Here is a 22,299-nt window from a genome sequence, read left to right as displayed (position 1 = left end):
TTTTCTTGGAAATGCACGCACAGTTCACGAGTCCAAGACTGTCCCTTTGCATGATTAATACTTTTAACACGAGGAGAAAAATTAGTTGATTGTCCAGTTCAGCATATTCTTGTGTCTTACATACAATTATTTATTCATTTGTTCAAATTTAGAGAAAGCTACATGATAGAGATGTTGCTAGTTTTTTTTTTAAGTAGGTTTCTAACAGAGGGTAAAGTCCACAAAACTTATATTACACTGAATTTTTCGAACTTTTTAATTATCCTGGCAGTAAAGAAATAAAGGCGTCAGCTGTTGTCCTGCTGTGGCTCATGTCAGCATGGCATCACCTCAAGTGTTCTTTCAAGTTACTATGGTGACAATTGCCATGGAGGCTGGATACTTTAGGGACAGTTGTCATGGATACAGGTTGAGTTGATGTCAGTCTACATGGAGCCAGCTTGTTAGGACAAAAGCTTGGCCCGTTATGTTTTGTGTTCGCAGGCAGATAGAACCAAGGAGTGTGGGCCCTGTTTGGTTTCATACTTTTCTGTGGTCTCTTTGGCAAAACTCGATTTAAAGAGTAAGGCCCCAATTTTGTGAACAACAACAAAGATGCACCCGTCCAAGTATTACAAGCAGGGGGGAAAACTGTAAGAGAGAACTTTGCAGAAGGTCTGCCTTCATGTTTGTTGCTAAACTCTTTTTCAGATTCCCCGGTGACGACTGCAACTACCATGCAGTCCACAGGGATAACCCAAAATGTGTTGAAATGCCTCAAATCCAGGATTCTTTGAACTATTCATCTTGTTTTCTATTTTTCCTGAAAGCCTTTATGGCACTATCAGAGTCAGAAGTGGTTCCAGAAAACTATTTTAATTGGCTTTCTGTCCAGCAGGTGGAGATAAGTAACATCCTCTCCCATGAGGTGTGTGTGTGTGTGTGTGTGTGTGTGTGTGTGTGTGTGTGTGTGTGTGTGTGTGTGTGTGTGTGTGTGTGTGTGTGTGGTAGCTGATAAGCGCTGAAGCAGACAACCGAAATAAGAGGAATGTTTCGTCATATCTCCTGACCATACATGCTGTGTTTAATGAGCCACTCTCTTTAGCTTTCAGGCTTTTATTGAGCCAGCCAACACAACTCTGTAGGAGCAGATTCATACATGTAGTTTTTCCTGCAGTTAAAATCTTGTTAGGGCAGATTTTTAAATGATCTGCTCAAGAAATTGTTTCCATCCGACTCCTCCTCCCCATCTTTTCTCCTCTGTGCCTTTTTTCCCTCTCGTGTTCTCCTCTTTCATCTATGCTCCATTGTCTTCTTCCACCCCCAAACCTTTGCTGCCTTTCCCCACACCTGATCCTGTTCATCCTCTCTTTTCTTCATGAAGATTAAGGTGAAGCGGATCACGGGGGAGCGGGAGGCATTTTGGTCTGTGCACAATAATGCCTGAACAGGGTGAGGAGAGTAGAGAGAGAGGTGGAAGATTGATGAAGAAGAATGGGGAGACAAGAAAGGGAAGGGAACAAGGAAGAAAGCTGAAGAGATGGAATGAGGAGAATGGGTGTGGTGAGAGTGTGACAAGAAGTGTAGATGTGTGAATGAATGGGGGGGGGAAATGAAGGTTGTAAAACAGGGGTCTCAAACTTAAATGAGCTGTGGGCAACTGCTGGCACTGTCATCTCATTGGAGGGCCGCTTTAGTGTTCAAGTAGTACAAAAAAAAACCCCACCCACAAATATTTCCAAAAATGTAGTGTTTTGTTTTTGAAAAAATTCTAATAATACATAACTAGACAAAACCGCAAACATGAATGCATTTTATTCTCACTCTTAACTAACTGAAGCCTTTCAGTGAACTACCAAATAAACAAATTGAGACTCTCTTTCTAGTATTTAACTAAATAAAATGCAGACATAAGTGAACACATTAGTTTTTGACTTCTAGTGAAACTTGCTTTCTTTACAAATAACTCTCTCACTGAACTAACAGCCAATCCCTCAACATGTTTGTACTCTCTGCTCATATTGCCTTCATTTTAAAACATGTTTTGCTTTTCAAAGAACTTATTTTCACATTGCACTGAACAACAAACAAAACCTCCCTAACAAAAAAAGTAACTTCAAGGGCCAAATTGCATTATATTTCCTCACGTCAATACACAGGTCACAAGGACAGTTGACGTGTGCTGGAAGTGGCCCCCGGGCCACGTGTTTGAGACCCCTGTTGTAAAACATGCCATGTGGCTCGCTGTGTACGTATGAGAGCATTCTTGGTGGTTTGTGCAGCATTCGTGCCTTATTCATAAGGATTTAATGTGGGTTTATGATGAAAATATTAATACACAGTACAATAATGTTGAAAGGTAGAAGTGGAGTGTTTCGTTGAAGCGGAGCCTATGGTCTTGAACTTTTAGCCTTGTGTAATTTTCTGTTCTGTGAAGCTTTAAAAACGGGCAAATGACCGTAAAAGGTTTTCAGCCAAGTCAAAAATATAACTGAATATATGAATAAATAATTGCTTTGTGAAATAATTACATAAAATTAAAGTTTAATTTTAAAACCACTTAGTTGGTTCATTTAGAAAAAAAACAACCCACTCTTGTTTTCTAGTCCAATTTCCAACTGCTGACATACCATACGTCTAATAAATTATTTTAATTGACCAAACTAAATTTAGAAATACAGCATGCTGGTAGTAAAGTGAAGAAAATTAATAAAACTTGTGAATTTGGAGGTAAAGCTAAAATTCTTAATTCATGTTCTTAGATTTACTACTAAATGAAAGGACTTGCTGGTTTTTAATCCATTCTTTTGAACACATAATGACAACAGCTGAGTTTGGTTGTGCTGGAGATAGCTTCCTGTTAAAAGGGAGTTCCTCTTCCCCACCATTGCCAAGTGCTTGTTCATAAGGGAAAGCATTTTGGCACCTGTATATGAGCTACAGAGCCTCTGCTAATAGCATTAAGTGAAGGGGATATAGATGTTGGTTGTGGGGTCATGGCACTTAGCTGCCTTAAGCACTCTAAAGCTGACACATTTCCTTCAAATAAAGAACTGCACTTCTAAAGGTTTAGCTACAGAAATACCACACAGAGACCTTGTGCTGCTTCTCTTTTCTCCTCAATGTTCTGATGAGAGAGTATTGATACCGGATACAAACCTTTTCATGTTGACCTGACTCTCAAAACTAACGTCTAGTACCATCAGAAACATCATCAGGGAAAAAAAACAGGCCTAGCAGAGCAATCTCAGCTGCAGAGCTTTTCCCCACTATTCTTGATCTAAATAATTGAAAAGAAGGGAAAGGTCCTTCCAGTTTTCTGCTCCCTTTTATTATAGAGTTGAGCTTAAGTGAAACTAGAAGCAAACTTACACTCTTATTTATTATAAAAAACTGAATTATTTAGTAAATGTTTAAACATGTTTGCTGCATTTCTTTAGCCCAGACTGAAATGTTATGGGAAACTAATGAATGCATCGTCATTAAGGTTGATATAGTCTACTCTAAGCATCCTGAAGGATAACACCTAGATGGATTGGCACCAATTTTTTGTGTATAGCCGAAGTTTTAATTTCACAATAAGATGAATTCCATAAAATATGTTACATATATTCAACTCACACCAGTCATCACTCATCCTAATTATAAATCTTAAATATATAACAGCCCCCCTACAAAAACAACTCTTTCTCTCCAAGGATGAAGGGAGAGATAGAGTCAGACTCAGAGTGGGGCTGTACCTCAAACCTAAAATCAGTAATCAGTTGGTGAATCCTTTGGCTGGAAAAAGGTGGCAAGTAATACAAGGCCCTCAGCCTCCGTAGTTTCAAGTTTTACTAAATGCACTGAAAACATTTTTTAAGTTGTGATTCCTTTTATGGACAAAAAACGAGGATAAAGTAGGCTATCCAGTAAAAGAAATGTTTTAATCTTAATCTTCAAAGAAAGGGTGTCTGCCTCCCAAACCCAAATTTGGAGTTGGTTCCACAGAGGAGCACCCTGAGAGCTGCAGGCATTGCCTCCAGTTTTACTTTTGGTAACTCTTGGAGCTACAAAGCAAGCCTGCAGTCTAAGAATAAAGAGCTCTGCTGCAATTTTCTGGTGCTATGAGGTCATGAAGGGCTTTGAATGTGTCCAGTCAAAAGAAGTTAGCTTTCTTTCAAGCTCCTGTGAGCAGTCACACTGCAACATTTTGTATCAGCTGCAGGCTACAATACTGGGACATCCTGATAATGAAGAATTACAATAGTCCAGCCTTCAAGTAAGACATCCGAGGGTTAGTTTTCCATCCAGTGTGATGAACTATACCAACATGATCAAATTTTTTTTTAATATTTTGTTTCCTGACCATTGTCCCTGCCAAACTTACAGGGAACATTGTTTATCTATTTTCTGATGTTCAGATTCTAACATGTTCAGTATGGTAGTACAGTTGTGAGCATGTTGGCATTTAGCTCATGGCACAGCTGTGCCTCGGTGTAGTTTCAGAGAAATCTTGGCATGGATGGACTATTTTTTTAGATGCCAACGTTCACATTTTGGACAGAGAGGACAGATGGTTTGAAAGAGGAGTGAAAGAAGGCAATTAGGTCCACTGTGAGCGACCATCTTTGAACAGAGGCGGTGGTTTACGACACCAACTGTCTGCCATCTATAATCCAGTTTTGAGATCCCTTCCCAGACGCCTTAACGCCCACTCACATCCTGGGCCATCTGACCTCAGGAAATCACATGATAGGGTGGGGCCAGGTTTCACAATGAGCTCACCCGAAACCCTGGCTGATTGTGACCCACACCCGCTTTCACACCTTGGCTCATGTGATTAGGTAGAGGATCATCGGGGGGTCCTTTGTCCCTCTTTGGGGGGAAACACTCACTAGGTTTAAATCTGGGACTCTCCACCATTTGACCTTAGAACTGAAGAAGCTTCTCGGATGAGAGGTGAAACGTCTTCAAGCAACTCAAAGAAGTCCAGACGCTTTTCTTTCCAAGCTCCTTAGACTACGATGACCAGGATGACTGAGAACCTTCACAGACATACAGCTCTTTGTCTTACAGTCTTTATTTTATGAAATAAATAATATATACAATATATTTCTTAACAATAGTATCCTGCTGTGTTTTATTGTACTTACACACAGCTAACAAAGTGCCAGTTGGTTTTGAACTTTCAGACTCTGCATCCCTTTCATTTTCATCACTAAAAGCAGCTTCTACAGTAGTAGCCATAGTTCACTCCATCACCCATTTTTCTACCAAACAATACTGTAGATGGAATAATTCCTTGCCTTGAGGCAACTTCAGATGGATCAAATCAGCTGCTGTGTTATTGTATTAGCTTTATATATGTGTTTTTATATGTACCTGTACCTGCCTGTCTCCTGTCAAAGTGCTGCAGGTCTCTACAAAGTGGAGGTGGACATGTGACTGACAAATCTACAAAGTGTACTGCTGACTGAATAGGATGTGAATAATTTGTGTGTGAGATTGTGAGTGTATGTAAGAGAGGGAGGGAGAGGCAGAACTGGCAGTGTTTGTGTGTGTGTGTGTGTGTGTGTGTTGTTTTGTCGGTATGTTGACTGATGAGGTTACACCCAACGCATGAATAATGCAGAGGACTGTGGGAGTGGGAAAAGGAGAGGAAAAAATGGAGAGATGGATGGATAATTGGGTGAAAGGAGTAGGGAGAGACATCGAACCCCACTCAGTGATTTAATCCAGATTTGACTGAATGAGAAATTAAAACACACAAATGAAACAGAAAGCTCAACACAGCACGCGGTGCATTCCTCTTGTCGCTCCATCCCTTTTATTCCCTTCTCTTCTGCATCTCTTTTTTCCCATCCCCCTTCCTATCCTCCTCCTGTTTCTCCCCGCCTTCGACCTCCATCCTCCTCCTCGCCTTCATTTTTTCCCATCTCTCTCTCTCTCTGTGGGCCTGTGATGCTGGCATGCTATCTGAAGAGTGTGTATGATTCTGATGCCTGTTTGTGAGCTTGCCTTCTGTTTAGAAACAAACTCAGGCATGCTGCCTCCTGTTAACCACTTCCACACTTCCAGAAGTCACTTCCACCAGTCAGATCTCTCCAATAGACCAAATGTTGATGTATTATCTTTTGCTTTTTATAGCTTTCCTCAGTCCTGACTGCAAAAACAAATATGTCATGGTTATGTGTCTATGTTTTAATTAATACGGATAATTGTAATGGTGTACAAGTTTCCCTGTAGGTTTCTGGTTGTGGAAAAATGATCAGTTTCTGGTGAGATCTGGTCATTGACTTGCAGCTACATTCTCTTTAGATCTGCTTTCCATTGCTCACATGTAGTTAAATAAAGGGAAACTACTTACTGCCTTAAAAAATGGTGCCTCAATGATTTGAGTGACATCCAACCACCAAAAAATATATATTTTTAACTGGAACAAATGCATCAAAAATTGTGATAAAAAATAAACAGTAATTATGGGGACCATTAGATTATCTCTCTTGGTTGTCCACTGTTTTGCTGGAGCGGCGCCACTATGGCTGTTTTACCTCATTTGGGAATGACAGTCCTCCTGGCAGTGTCCACAAAATGCCTTACACACTGGCTTTTTACCCATCTGCCAGCTTCCTGTCCCTCTGAAACAGCTCTTAGTTTTCAAAGCTCTGTAAAAAATTCAGCTGAGGCTTCCCATGTGTTGGTTTCAAGGTTTGTTCGTGCTCATGTGTCCACTCTGCTGCTGAAAAAAACAAAAAACAAAAACAGTGTGATGTGCCAAGAACTACAGTTCCTCCAAAGGCCACTAGAGTCAGGCTCCAAATCAAGTCAACCCCATAGATTGTCATAGACTGTTAAAATGCCCAACTTCATTGATAAAATCACCATGCTTATAACCTGGTTACAACAATAATTACAATTTTTACAGCTAATTTCACAACATGGTTCCTATATAGCCTAATCTTTGTGATACTGGTGCATTTTAAGTATTTCTAATAGAATTATCTGCCGTGTGGTGCAAACTGTCCAAGAAGTTTATAATCTTGTTTCAGTGGGTCAGACTCAAGTATTTTAATGATTATATTGCTTAGTGCCAGTTAGCAGGGTCTGATGCTACATGTTTCAGTCAATGGGTGCAGCTTGCTTACTAAGCTTGCTAGCCTTAGCTCAAAACCTAGCACTCGCTTGTCACTTCTGGCTTGAAAACAAAAAAGGTCGCCTTAAAGCTGAAAGGCCACAAAATGTGGCAAAGCCATTGAATTATATTATGGTGATTACACCCATCTTTTATATACAGTCTATGGTTTACATAGGTGAGATTGTTCACATCCTTAAATTCTGAATAGCACCAAATCACAACAACAGTTGCCTCAAGGCACTTTATATTGTATGGTAAAGAGCCTACATTAATAGAGAGAAAATCCCAACAATTAAATGAGCCCTTATGAACCAGCACTTTGGGAAAGTGGGAAGAAAAAACTCCCTTTTAACGAGAAAAAACTTCCAGCAGAAGCAGGCTCAGAGAATAAGAGCTGTCTGCTGTCGACCGGTTGGGGGTGAGAGGAGGGATACAGGACAGACGACACACTGTGACAGAGAGCTACATCCTCAGGTGAATCCCTGCTTGCAATTCCACTTAGAGACTTAAGTTTAAAGGAATTGGTAACCTCTTCTAAAACCCTTTTAAAATACATTTTTATAGCCTTGTGTTGATGTGATTCTGTTCTGGTTATTTTCTGTTACTTGCTTATTGCGTATCACTAGTCTTAATATCCTTTGTAGAGGAAAAGTATAGGGTTTTTTTTCAATCTCTATATTGTGTTTTTCAATTTCCATACTTTGCATATTACTAACCCAGGAGAGTCCTGAGAGGAGGACTGTGTATACAGAATATTTCAGACTGCTTGGGAGCCTGCAATGTCCATATCTGACTGCCGTATTGCAGTATGATCACCACACCAGCCCTGAGATTTTATCCACACCTTTTTTGTTCAGCCTTGAACAAAAAGTAGAGGCTTTTCCAATCTGACTACTGAGCTCCATCTCCAGAAACAGGGTGTCAGTGAGGACTGTCCCAAAGCATTTGAATTTATGGATGGTAGTTTGTGGAGGGGACTATCAACACCTTGGCCCACAATATTTATTTTTTTAGGTACATGGTTAAGCCAAAGTGACTGTAGAGAGTCAGTCCATCAGTTTATTTGAGACTGCGTTCACGGTGTGTGGGAACTACAGCTAAAGAGAAAGTCTCATACGATAACAGCCTTCCCCTTTATGCCAAAATGCTCATTCATATAATCTAATAATTCCTATAGGTGCATGATCACATAAATTATGATTAATACTGATTTATTGTGGCTTTCTCAAAAGTATCTTGTATCATCTTTGTTTAACCCTTCAAGACCGGTCGGAGCGGGCAAGCTCCGTTTTGAGTAACTATTTTTAAAATTCCGGTAGAACTGCAACCACATAGGCTAGTGCAGTAATTTTTTTTGCATATGAAACCGGAGGACTTGTACTCACATTTTTCCATCAGTTTGTCCTAAATCACGGTTTCCTTCCACATAGGGCATTGCAAATATTTCGTAAAAAGCATTTGCAGCAACAAAAACATAATAGTCCAGAAACACGGTTTGCCGATCTGATCAGCTGTTCATAACACTTTCTACGTTGGAATAGACATCAGCGCATGTCCGCCATTACCTGCTCAAAACCGCAAGTGATGTCATTTTCGCGGAAAATGTAGTTTCAAAAGCATAAAGTCATGTTTGACTTTATGCTTTTCTGTATAGTTTCAAATTGCACTGCTGGAAATAGTTTATTTTGATGCACATTTTTTGCAAATTTGCATTATAATATTTATTTTCGGTTTTCCTGCAGTATATAAAAATTGGTGTATCTCAAAAATAAAACTATGAAGACACTCAAAATAAATTTCCTGTGGTGGGAAGCTGTTTTGTGCAACTTTTTTGTATTTACAGTTCTGAAGGATAAACCTCATAAATTTCTCTAACTAGAAATATATGTAAAAAACAATTATCAATTTTTTTTGTAGTTTATTGTACTTTATTGCAATTTATGCAGTTACTATGGAGTTCATGGATACATATTATTAAAATTTGGGATATAACGGTTGTATTGATGTATGGCAACTTGAAATGCTCCCAAAAATGGCACTACAGCATGTAAAAATATAAAGTTAAGCTCTGGTGGACTTGGCTCTATGGTAGGTCTTAAATGGTTAAACAATCCGTAAAGATAAATTCTTTAGCACCCACAACTGTGCTTTAAAAGCAAGGCTCCTAAACCAGGGGTCTAATTTGCATATTGAACCAAATACAAACACGGAAAGAACACAAGTCAAACATTTGAAGACTGTAACTCTCTCTTTTTTTTCCTTTGGTGAGTGGCTGTGCAATGGCCACAAAATCCCACTGAGAGAGTAGATTATGGCGGTGCACCCTGTGTGTATGTGTCCACCCTCAGTTTAGTGTCATGCTAATGGCCTGGTAGATGTTTTCAGTGGAGGAGAAGCGGGTGGTCAGCCATCCGAGTCTACCATTAGTGCTCAGTCTCACACACTCGCGTGCACACAGTGTACACACTCAGCTGAGCTTTCTGTGGTCAGCTAGCAGTGCAGCTGGGATGTCTTAATAAGAAGATGGTCACTGGGAGTAAAAAAAAAAGGAAAGTGGAGAGTAATAACCAAGGAAAACAGGCTGAGCTGTGTGTGTGTGTGTGTGTGTGTGTGTGTGTGTGTGTGTGTGTGTGTGTGTGTGTGTGTGTGTGTGTGTGTGTGTGTGTGTGTGTGAGAGAGAGAGAGAGACTGGAGACTGACTGACTGCAGCTAAATCTGATTACTGACGCAGACGGTGAGAATAGACATTTATGGGGAATATGTTTCTCCCTGTTACAGGTGTATTTGCTTAGACCTAGCTTCCATGCAGCTAAAATTGTGTTGCTTGGAGACATATTGACTGAGGTTGCTCTGATACGATTTTAATTGGCTGATGTATGAAGCTGAGGCAGGGTTTTCGAATAGCAGACCAGCCAGGGAGATATGCTTCTGCTTTCCAATCCATCAAACTTCTGTTATCCCCACAGGTAGAGGCCTGCTTTGGGAGACAATGTCGGGTCTGCAGTGAGACTTGTGATATAAAATTTGACTCGTCTTTAACTGTGAAATGAAAGGAATTAACAGGACTTCAACTGGCAGACAACTCAGACGTCTGGTAACATAAACAACTTTTATTGGTTTCCATGGCAAACAAGATCAAACCAATAGAAAGTAATCTAAAAATAGTCAGCCAAAGAAGTCTCCAGAGAGCACACAGTGGTAGGCTGAGATGTGGGCGTTGTATGTCCTGAAGCAGTTTGAAGGAGAGTTAAAAGGAAGTGCAGGGACAGGAAACTGCTCACAGGGTATATGAGCTCTTCTCTTCTCTTCTCTTCTCTTCTCTTCTCTTCTCTTCTCTTCTCTTCTCTTCTCTTCTCTTCTCTTCTCTTCTCTTCTCTTCTCTTCTCTCAGGGTAGCAAAGTAGCAGGCGCTCTGTGTTTCACCACTTTGACACTTTTGACTTTCTTCTTGTCTTATTATTCTTATGATGAAACTTTGAGCTCCCCATGACTGTTAACTCATTCACTGCCATTGACGTCTATAGCCGTCAATTGCAGTGAATGAGTCAGAGGTGGGACCAAGTCATTGTCTTGCAAGTCTCAAGTAAGTCTCAAGTCTTTATCCTCAAGTCTCAAGTCAAGTCTCAAGTAATGTCAGGCAAGTCAGAGTCGAGTCTCAAGTCACTGGTGTAAAAGTCCGAGTCAAGTCACAAGTCTGAAACTTTGAATTTCAAGTCCTTTCGAGTCTTTAAAAAAAAAAAAACGAAAAAATAATGTTGCAGTTATATGCTAAATGTAAATATTAGACCATGTAATTTTAAAATCTGTGTTTTTCTCAACACATGACAAAATAGTGAACTTAGAAAATATACACAAATTGTGAAATTGCACCTCTTTAAAATGCAGCTCAATTAAACCTAGCTCCAAGAATAATTTTCACCGACAGTTCTGAGATACGCTGCATGTTATTCTTGGATGCGGTTGTAGGGCCAGCTTTAAAATCGCATGACAAAAATATCATACACATTAAAAAAAACTGTATCACCAACGTAGCCTGGACAACATTTGCTAGTTAGATGAAGTCAGCTATCTCATCTTAGCATATTTATTTCAATTCAATTCAATTCAATTCAATCTTAATTGGCAGACTTCATGTCCATAAAAACAAGACAAAAAAAAAAAAAAAAAAAACCACACACACACACACACAACACTCCCCCCCCCCCCCCCCCCCCCAACACAAGGTATACACCATTAAATATATATATGTATATAAATAAGTATCTAAAACATTTGTAAAAATATAAAACCATAATATACATAAAACACAATTACTTAAAATAAATCAATAAATACACAAACACTTTAACCAGTGCTTTCTGAGACTGGATGAGGAACGGGAACCACTCACTGTCGGATCTGTGAGTGCTAAAATTATACTGTTACTCGAACCATCCAGTCGTTCTCTAAAATTGAACATTAGCTTCCTTAAAAGTGCTTTAAAAGTCCAAACACCCACAGCTACAAACATCTGGCTGGCACTACCACTTCTAGGTATCCTGCAAAGGATTCTCATCGCATCATTATATGCAACATGCAGCTTCTGCATGCTACATTGTTTGTAGTATGACCACAAGGGGGCAGTATATAGCGGTGTGCAATACGCTTTAAACAAAGCCACTTTAACTGGAAGTGAACAAAAGCTGAATTTGCGTGCAATAGTATTTGCCTGCACATAGAGCTTACACCGTTGTCTGTATATGTCATCATCATCATTCATTTGCTCAGTAATAAAGTGACCGAGGTATTTCACCTTTTTATGAACTTCAAGAGTTTTTTGTGCCAGTTTAAACAAAGGGAAATTTAGCTGTTTATCCTGCTTGGTTCTACATATCAAAACAGCACTTTTAGCAGCATTGTACTCAATGTCATATTGCACACCATATTCAGTACAGACATTAAGAAGATCCTGTAACCCAGCACTGCTTGGACTAAAAACAACCAGGTCATCTGCATACATAAGATGATTTATCAGTGCTTTACCTAATATACACCCAGTGTTACAGGCTCTCAGTTGTATGGACAAATCATCAACATACAAATTAAATAAAATTGGAGACAAAATCCCACCCCGTCTAACACCATTGCTGACACCAAAGGGGGCAGAAATACTGCTTCCCCATTTAACCTTCATGTTCTGATGAGCGTACCAGTAAGAGAGAATCCTCACGATGTACTGAGGAACTCCCCATCTCTTCATTTTATCAAAAAGTTTTCTGTGGTTCACTCGATCAAAAGCCTTAGAGGCATCAATGAAAGACATGAGGACAGATGAATTTTTAGCCCTGTACAAACTGACTATTTCCTTGAGTGCATATATGCACATGTCAGTGCCGTGCTTTGAAGCCAAACTGATTATCCAGAGAAGAGATGAACACACTAACTCTGTCAAACAAGATTCTTTCTAACACCTTAGATAAAATACTGGCTAGTGCAATTGGCCTGTAATTATCCAAGCAGCTCACTTTTGCAGCTTTGTCTTTCATAACTGGTACCAGTAAAATACACAGCATTGAGTCTGGTAATATGCCATGAATCATAAACCCAGTGAAACAGAGTGCTAAAAGAGGAGCTAGCCTTACACTAGCATGTTTTAAATGTTCTGCAGTGATGTGATCCAAACCAGAGGATTTATTATCAGACAACCTATGAATGGCTTCATATACTTCATGTGTCCTTACACTTATTGTGTCATTACTCATGTCAAGATTGTCCTCATATGGTTCACTTTTTATACAGTTAAACAACGCACTGTAATGCTGTCTCCATAATGCTGCAATGTTATCTGCCCCAGAAACACCTTCAACAGTTGATGGTAGAGATGGTTTACAGTTATTAAGAGCTTTCACCTCTTTCCAAAAATCTGCCGTATTATTACACAGCATTTTCCTGGCCAAAGAATCTGCTCTTAGCATTTGCTCATTTTTAGTTATAAAGCGAACAGCGTACTTATATCTGGCATTCGCACATTTTTTCTGTTCAAATTCTGGGCCTTGTTTAGGTCTTCCAGCCATGGCCCAACATTTATAAGCTATGCGAGCTTCATCATGGTACATGGATACATGTTCTTTCCAGCCAGGTCTGATGTTAGGTTCCTTATGCTTATATTGTTTATCAAGCAGTGTGCCACTTTTATACAGAGCAGTCACTATATCATCATACATGGAGCAGAGTAAATGTTTATGCACAGCATTCTTACAGTTGACATCTTTGCACAAAATAGCTTCTTTATTTATATGCATATTAATAATCATACGGTTCTTGGAGTGAGTGCATACACTCATGAAGTTTAGTAACTTCCGGTCACTGCAACAAGCCCAGGTACAGTTTACCGACGGATGGGTGCAGGACCTTGAAATGCACCGTGTAGAACGAAAGACCATCGTACGTATCATAAGTTTACCAGTCTCACAAATCGTCGTCATAAATACACATTCCTTAACCGTTTATTAATAGGACCTTTGAGCTCAACGGTAATTAATTAGTAGTGGAAATAATTTCTGGTTCATCACAGAAATGTAGCAGTGACAACAATACTGTATGCTGTAATCGTACTGGGCAATTAGTGATACAAAAAAACCTGTTTTATCCTGTGAATAAACGTATATGTTTTTGTCAATGTACCATAATAACATAAGCGAAACGCAATATTGTGTCAGGACAATTCACTATTTATGCACAATAAATAAAGGAGCATAGCGCCACAATTTCTGTTCAGCGCCAGACTTGCTTGTAACCTATATCACCAATTATGTTATGAAAATGATGTATTAACTACTAAAAAACACTGACCTTCGTGTAAATGCTTGGAGCAGACTAACCTGTGAGCTGGAGTGTTCTGGGACGTTATATTTGGTCTTTGAATGGCTGCAATCCAGGCCACCCGTCGCGTCTTTGTTACTTCGGAAACATGGCTTGAACAATTTCTCTTCAACGACGTAATCCGATAACAACCGATCTCTTTACCCGTCGGCTTCCCGTGGCTGTCATGCGACCGGCTATTGCAGTTAATAATACAACAGCTTCTTGCCATTTTTGTGTTTCTTTTTATCGCTGTATAACTGATTTTAATTGAAAGCCTGCGTGCGCTAGTACCGCTTGCCACGAGTTCCCAGAATCCTTTGCGGTTCTACCCGTGAATGACGTCACATTTTCAATCTCTATATAATATGCATGTTAAATTTTATATTTGGGGTAAAATATCAAGTCTTTTCAAGTAAACCGGTTCAAGTCCAATTCAAGTCCCAAGTCATTGGTGTAAAAGTCCAAGTCAAGTCACAAGTCTTAGAACATTTTTTCAAGTCAAGTCTAAAGTCATAAAATTAATGACTCGAGTCTGACTCGAGTCCAAGTCATGTGACTCGAGTCCACACCTCTGGAATGAGTCAATGGGTTTAACTCATTCACTGCCAATGGCTGGCAGTGAATGAGTTAATAATCTTTTTTTTCTTCCATGCCAATCAGACTCACAGTGTGCTGCACTGACCTGACATGTAGTTATATTTCTCGGGAGTTGTTCTTGCCAGGTTATGTGGAAGGTTGCAATGTAGGATTAAGAGGGGTTTCTGGTTACATCCTAAGTAAATTTCCCACTGAAGCATAAATCAGGCATCAAGCGACGGGTGACATGTAGCAGAGCATGCTTCCTGGACACAAGCTGGGGCCTGATCCCTGCAAGAAATCGCTGGGTCACCCAGAGTTAATTGAATGTTTTTAAAATGTTATTTTGAAAAACAAAAAGCATAGAAATTTGCACAACGGTGTTAAATATTTCCCCCATAAAGACGACATTTAAGGACTTCCCGTGTAACCTTAATGACAAGTTGTAACACTTCAGTATATGTGTATAAAGATGTGGTTTGACGGCCATTAGAATAGTTTCCGGGTTATTCCAAGTGTCACTACATTATGATGCAAACCCGATCATTTTGTTCTACAAGCACGCCTGAAATATGACAGACAGAAACCACTTGTGTCAGAAAAAAATTCAAGGGTTACTTTTGGTTGACTTTCAAAGGGTAAAGAGTTAAGTTAACATTGTAGGACCTACTGAAGCAGCCCACCACTGCACCAGCTGTTTATCTAACATGATACCATAGAGCTTTTTTTTGTCTCTTTTTTTCAAACCTGATTGCACATCCATTCCCTTCTAAGAGCTCTCACTCAATTTCTCTCCTTTGAGACTGATCGTGCTCCTTCACGCTAAGCTGAAGGATATAACGAATTATCAGTGGATCGATACCAACACTTACATCCTCTATGTCAGCCATCTGTCTGAGAGATGGTCAGCAACAGCTTTGTCTCTGCCCTGATGTACAGTGAACTGTGAAGACCGTTGTTACATTATTAAGACTGAACAGCACCACAATCACAACTTGATTTGGGGCTTTACTAAAATGGGCGAGCCACTCACTGTTTCATCATGCAGAACCCAGTCATTACATCTTGGTGGATGCTGCTGTGAGCAGAGGTTCTTAGGTTAACCTCTTTTCTCCTCTCCCATTTTGTTAGAATTAATGAAGTCGATGTGTAGCTTTAAAGTGCAAGGGAAGCATATGGCAAATGGCCTGATGTTGTCTGCAAAGCACACTGCACTGAGGTTGTTTGCATGAAGTCAGTGAGTTTAATGAAGTCAATTTTGCAAGGCACATAAAAGCAAATCGAGTAAGAAGTAAGAAGAAGTTCTTACTTTACCGAACAGTGCATCCTTGGTATGAATTCATTAAAGGTTTTATAATTTTCTCTAATAATGTATTTCAGATGCTGCTATATTTCTTTTAATTTGCTGCCCCAGATCTCGAGCTTGGATGTGAAGCAGAGGTGATATTCTTATAGTTTGTTTCTACCGGGATGCAGGTTTTTATCACAGTTTCGAAGAGAGCATTATGCTACCTGGTTTGCCTTAGGTCATAACAGAAGGTAACTGTAGCCACGAGTAGCCACTCGTGTCAATCATACTGGAGATGAACATGTCACCACTGCCTCTCCACAAAGCTTTTGTGACCCCATCAGGGACGGGCTGAGGGTGGAATAATTTCCCCTAACTAGAACAACCTCTGTAATCACTGATTACCACCTACAATCTTCTGTAATCAGCCACCTCCATCTTGCTACAAAGTGTGTGTGTGTGTGTGTGTGTGTGTGTGTGTGTGTGTGTGTGTGTGTGTGTGTGTCAGAAAGAGAGAAGAAGGGGGGGGGGGGGGGGGCTGAACACATGCGTAGGTTGTTAACGAGGAGTTTTGTTGTAACCTTAAGAAAATGAGGGAAATGCAAGAGAGCAGGATGAAATATCACAGGCACATACAAAGGACTGAGTGACCTCCCTGACGCAGTCTCTTACTAGTAACTGAATAAATTAGTTTTACTGAAAAAAATACTTTTGGACTATTTTTCACTTTTATTGGACAGTGGGGCAGAATCACACCCAGGCTCCTGCAGCCTTTTGCCATGCTCAACCGGGTAAGTTAAAGAAAGACCTTTATTTTTAATTTTTCTAACAACAAAGCCACCTCCGTGCTGGAATAAAAACTCTGTCAGGGCATATTGTTGCTTTACGCATATGCATCATTTCATAGGAAGTCTCTGGCACAATGCTGTTTGGAAGAGGCATCAAAATACAATAAAAATGTTAAGCCTCACCGTCGTGACGGTTTGAAGGAGAGCTTTGTATTTCAACACAGTAACACTGTAACTCAGTTTATCTATGAGATAAAGACACACTTATAGATGCTAGGAATAATACACAAAGCTAATTACCAGGTCGTGTTCAGGGAGCCAGCTGAGAGAGGGAGGGTGTATCTCCTCCTGGGTCAGTGATCTGTGTGAATTATAGATCACAGTTTTCATATCCTGGGTTTTGTAGCTGGGTCCATGTGAAACATTTGAAAGAGGGAGCAAGGAGGGGGCAGGATAACTGAGGAAGAATGGGGAGGACCACGGTGGATATACACGCTACCTAAAACATGTTGCATTCACTGCATATTTTAAAGTGTTCTGCAGCTGTTTGAGCTGCATAAACATCATTAACTGGTGAAAATGTGTTTAAAAGTTTGGATAGTTTCAGATGTGTTAAACCAAATTTTATTAATGTCTGGTAAAATGGCACATGTTATACAGCCTGGTGTCATACAGGGGCTCATCAGATGGCCTCCATTGTTAAGTCATGATCTTTAAAACAGTTTAAAACGCCCTGCACAGTGTTTTGACTGCTTTGTGTATTTATCAGCACCTAGTTGGAACTTTATGTATCTGTAAATTTTCTATTTTTTGTACTTTAAGGATGCATAATGACTGTTCACAGCATTAAATAGATCGGCAATTCTACGAAACAGTTGCTTTATGTACTGTTAGCATTGTAGCAGCTGACTTCTTGGTCGTATTTTTCCATCTGTACTTTTAGAATGGTCAATAAAAAAGGTTTATTTAGGTTGTTTCTCGGTTAACCTTGTTAACACATACATCAAGCACTAAAAGTAGAGTTGTTAGTGGCGTTGAAAAATAATGCAGTAGTTTCTTCACTTAATTCTTAATTTTTTGAATTCTGCACAGTGCCTTTAAAATTTCATACTTCATATTCTTGGTAGCTTGTGTGTCCCTACAACTCTCCAGTTTGTCAAATCTTATTTTCATGGTTTGCTTTGATGCAAACCTTTGCAAGTAGTGCCCAAATGTTACAGTTATGATCAGCGATCTTGCATACACGTTCATATGAGCTCATGCACTTTTCCATTTTATGTGAGATTGAAATCTGTCTTCATGTTAGGTTTATCAATGCTTAAAAACTTACAACGACATAATATGGTAATATATATGTATGGGGTGACACGGTATCGACAAGGAAACAAATAAGCTTCTTGTTGTTTGTGACACATCCATTCATTTCCATCCAGTCTGCGGATAATGGCTCTGTTAATGATAACAACAATGGATTGCATTTATATAGCACTTTTCTAGGCACCCAAAGCGCTTTACAATTCCACTATTCATTCATTCACTGGTGCAGGCAAACCACAGTTGTAGCCACAGCTGCATTGGGGCAGACTGACAGAAGCGATGCTGCCATATCGCGCCATCAGCCCCTCTGGCCAAGTAGGCGGTAGGGTAAAGTGTTTTGCCCAAGGACACAACGACCAGGACAGAGAGAGCTGGGGGCATCAAACTGGCAACCTTCCGGTTACAGATGAGCTTCCCAACCCCCTGAGTTGCCCTGACTTGTGTTAAATCTTGTGTCTGTTTTGTGTATGAACATTTGGATAATTGTGCTAAGGGCAGTTATATCTCAGCCTTCATCTATTATTTTGCCTCTACCGACCATCATAATTCTTATATCTTAGCTCATCCTTCTTGCAAATCTGCTGATTTATAAGGCACATGCATTTACATTTACCCAGAGGGAATTTCCTACCAATATTTTTTTTGTTTGCTATAAATGCTAGAACTCAGCTTGTCTAACTAAAGACAAAGCATGTTGAATATATCAAATAAATGGCAAGACTTTATCAGCATTTTCCAATTTTAAGACTAAATGTCCACAATTGACTCGCAACACCGTCATAAACTATTCAATAAAACTGATAAGATTCTCCTTTTTCATTTCTGTTTATTCAGACGTGTATCCCTCTTAAATAATTGAATCTCAGCGTGGTAGTCATTAATGTGTCATCGGCGCCTCCTGAATAAAACAGTAAGTACAAATTGGACGACAAGCCTAAATTCTGTAATCTGGTTGCTGTTTTACAGATAGTTGAGCTTTTATTGGATGCTTTTGAAAATCAGAACTAGCTGACTGGACTATTCTGCACACAGATACGGATGAGTTTGGCTCTTTCAGTGTATGCTTGCTTGTGTGCATGTGTGGAAGTCATTGACTATGATAATGGAAGTCAATACAGAGGCCTGTGTGATTCGCTGTCTCACAGGAGCGTTTGTCTTTGATTAGAGTGCAGCAGAGAATGGGTGAATGCACAGGAACCTTAATTGTCTTCCTGAATCACTGCACTGTGACTCCTGACAGTAAAGCTGACATGACCGACTGACTCCACTCTCTAGAGTACATGTGCAGTCAGTTATGGCCTGGTGTTCAATAGTCAGGTTTTCATGTATTATTCTGAAAAGGTTTTGGCCTTAAACATGTCTTAAGCAGTACATGAAAGCTGGCAGTTTTATTTCTTTGTCACCGTTGCCTGTCAGGCCCCAACGTTAGCAGCAAAAATAGAATTCAAATTCTGTCACCATCTCTTAAGTTTGCAGACTGAAGACATCTGGGTGAAGCAAATTGGTTCAACTGTGTCCAGTTAGCTAATTAAGCTGAAGTTGCTCCATGAGTTGGTGGAAAATACTTTGGTTGACTTTGAAATGTTTCCAGGTGATTAGTTTTGACGCACCATAATCTCGCCGGGGCCTTTCTGTGTGGAGTTTGCATGTTCTCCCCATGTCTGCGTGGGTTATCTCCGGGTACATCAGATTCCTCCCACCAAAGACATGCAGTTAAGTTAATTGTCCATATGTGTAAATGTGAGTGTGAATAGTTGTCTATCTCTGCGTGTTGGCCCTGCAACAGGCTAGCGACCTGTCCGGGGTGTACCCCACCCCCTTACGGTAGCTGGGATAGGCTCCAGACTCCAGAGGATGGATGGATGGATATTTTTTTGATGCTTTCCTCCCTGGAGATCCAGTACCACCACTACCAGATTTTATCTATTCTTAAAATGCAGCCTGATGCTTTTTTCTTTTCATTTTTCTACTTTTAAGTTTGCCAGACATGGCACATTCATCAAATAGACTGCCTAGTACTACTATGTTTATGATTTATTGGGCTTTATTTTTGCTATAAAATATGTTAGAGCTGCAGCTGTGTATTTCTCCTTCTATATTCTGACTAAAACAGTTTCAAATATGCATAAATAAAAACACTTCCATGCATTTTCTTCTACTGGTCCAATTTAGGATCTTCAGGGCAATTGGGAACAAAACTCCCAACCAGCAAGTGGTAAGAGCCACAGTTTGCCCTCGATGGGTTACCAGGACCTAAATTACTTAATCATATGGTCAAATATTGGTACAGTAGAAATAATGAGGGTTAAAATTTTAGAAACATACTCTTATTAGTTTCGCTTTATTTTACATACATGTTTACATATACTGTAACCACTAGCCTTGGAAATAACTCTTCAATTTCTTATACTGACATGCCAATGTTCCTAACTTGGAGCGAAAATGAACTATTCATGTCAATCTTTTAGAATTTAGATTAATTTTTTGAGAGAGAAAGAGAACAAAGAAAAACCAAAACACTACCTTAAAGTCTTTAAATGCAAACTGTAACTTGCAGTAAACTGTAAAGTACAGCCTCATACACACAGCTTGAAATCCAGAACTGACAGATGTGCTGCGACTCATTTTGAATGGACTGGCTTTTTTTAAATTTATTTAAAGCACACCTTCACGCCGTTAAATAATTAAGTGGTCGCTGTGATAAGGTCATCAGAGTTAAAGCAGGAGTGCCAGTCTTATCTGAAACACTCAACTCCTCTTACAGTTTGCTGTGTTCACACTATCAGCGGAGCAGCTCAGGGACGCCTGCTTTGATGCGTTCACTAGGATGTCACTTGTCTTTTTTTAGCTTCTGTCTTTGAAAATGTTTGAGGTAAAAAAAATTAAAAACTTTTCCAAATTTTCCACATTCACAGGTCTGTCGTTTATTATTGGATTCTCATTTATTTTAAATATGCATTCGTTCAAGGACTCATAGCCACTCATGACACAATTTAAAACAGCTCTGGGAAAGCTGAATACCAACAGACTGATGCACTTCATCTAAGGCGGCTGGTGTAAATCGGGTGGAACAGTATTGTAGTAGAACGGTGAATGATGCTGACAACTGATGACTTTATTGATCCCTCGCCTTTCTTGCTGCTATGCCTTTGTGTATTGCTAGAGAAGAAGAATATTGTTTCAGCGGCTTCGTGTCTTTGTCTGCTGAATCTGAACTGAAACAGTAGGAAGTAGGAAGTCACATTTTCGTGTCCCTATGGGGCTACAAGATTTCCATAATTCAACATTTCCTTTAAGGCAAAAGTGCTTCTTAAATTCTAAAAGTAAAAGCTTTATTTATATATATCATTTACAGTAATTAGCACACACAGCAGAATAGCATCACACAGTAGTGGCCGTTTGTGAAAGACAACGCTTGTCTCAAAGTTTCAGTGACACCAACCGTTCCTTTTTCACTGCAGCTGCAACACACTACATCCACAAAGTCAAATAATCAACTGTCTGTATAGACGTCTCAAGTCGTTCATTATCCAATAATCCATTACCAGCTGTCAAGTTCTCCAAATACAGTGCACTAGTCTGTTTTTACTTGTTATTTTTGCCTCCCTATCTGCTGTCTGTCCACTGCGAGAAGCAAATCAACCATTAAATGAATGCAAGGAAGAAGCTAAATAAGATTTGAGCTGAAAAGTCTCTTCAGGATAGTAACGGACAGGAAGGCTGCAGTACTGCGCTGTGATGTGTGAAGGACATGATGAAAGGGGAAGAAAACATTGACTTCACAGACATTTTGATGTTACATCTTTTGACAGAACAACTCAAATTATATATGACACACGCTGTCAATCCTTTTTTTTTCTCTCCAGGTGTATGAGAGGGGAACCAACGTGGAGCAATTTGTTACCCGTTTCCTGCTGAAGGAGTCAGCCAATCAGATCCAGTCTCTCCTGAGCTCTGTGGAGAGTGCCGTGGATGCCATTGATGAGCAGCACAGCCAATCAGGGTGAGCCAATGAGGGGATCGTTGGCTGTTATGTGTGAAATTGGGAATGTGCACATGTGTGTTTGTTCGTGACTGTGCACATGTGTCACGGTATTATGTGTAAAACTCAGATTGTCAGCGGCTGTAATGGGAACCAGGCAGTGTTTCAAGCACAAATCGTCTTTGGTTAAAACATCTGTCACTCTTGCACGCACACACAGAAACCAATTTTCATCTCCTTCATCACATTTTCATCACCTTCTATCTCACCTTCATTCCTCTTTTGTATCACTCGTGCGTAAGCCAATTCTCCAAATCCAAGGCATTTTATTGTTTTTTTGTCTTCTATTCTCCGTTCCTCCTCCTCACTTTTTTATCTAATTCTCTTTTCCCCCTTCCCTCCTCTCCATC

The 22,299-nt window shown here is 39.8% G+C and overlaps 1 protein-coding gene across 1 annotated transcript in view; it reads left to right on the top strand.

Annotated features, from left to right (window-relative positions):
* Positions 1-22,299, top strand: part of necab2 (N-terminal EF-hand calcium binding protein 2) — a 165,695-nt gene that overhangs the window by 55,575 nt on the left and 87,821 nt on the right. Inside the window, exon 6 of the mRNA XM_085414689.1 lies at positions 21,774-21,910. Coding sequence (XP_085270815.1) covers positions 21,774-21,910 — 137 coding nt within the window. The remainder of the gene's footprint in view (positions 1-21,773; positions 21,911-22,299) is intronic.

The sequence above is a fragment of the Rhamphochromis longiceps genome, linkage group LG7 (assembly GCF_057381845.1).
Source record: "Rhamphochromis longiceps isolate RC_006_pf linkage group LG7, R_longiceps_female_GT1.1, whole genome shotgun sequence".
NCBI lineage: Eukaryota > Metazoa > Chordata > Actinopteri > Cichliformes > Cichlidae > Rhamphochromis > Rhamphochromis longiceps.
Note: the sequence above shows the minus strand (reverse complement) of the source record. Positions and strands in the feature narration are given on the sequence as shown.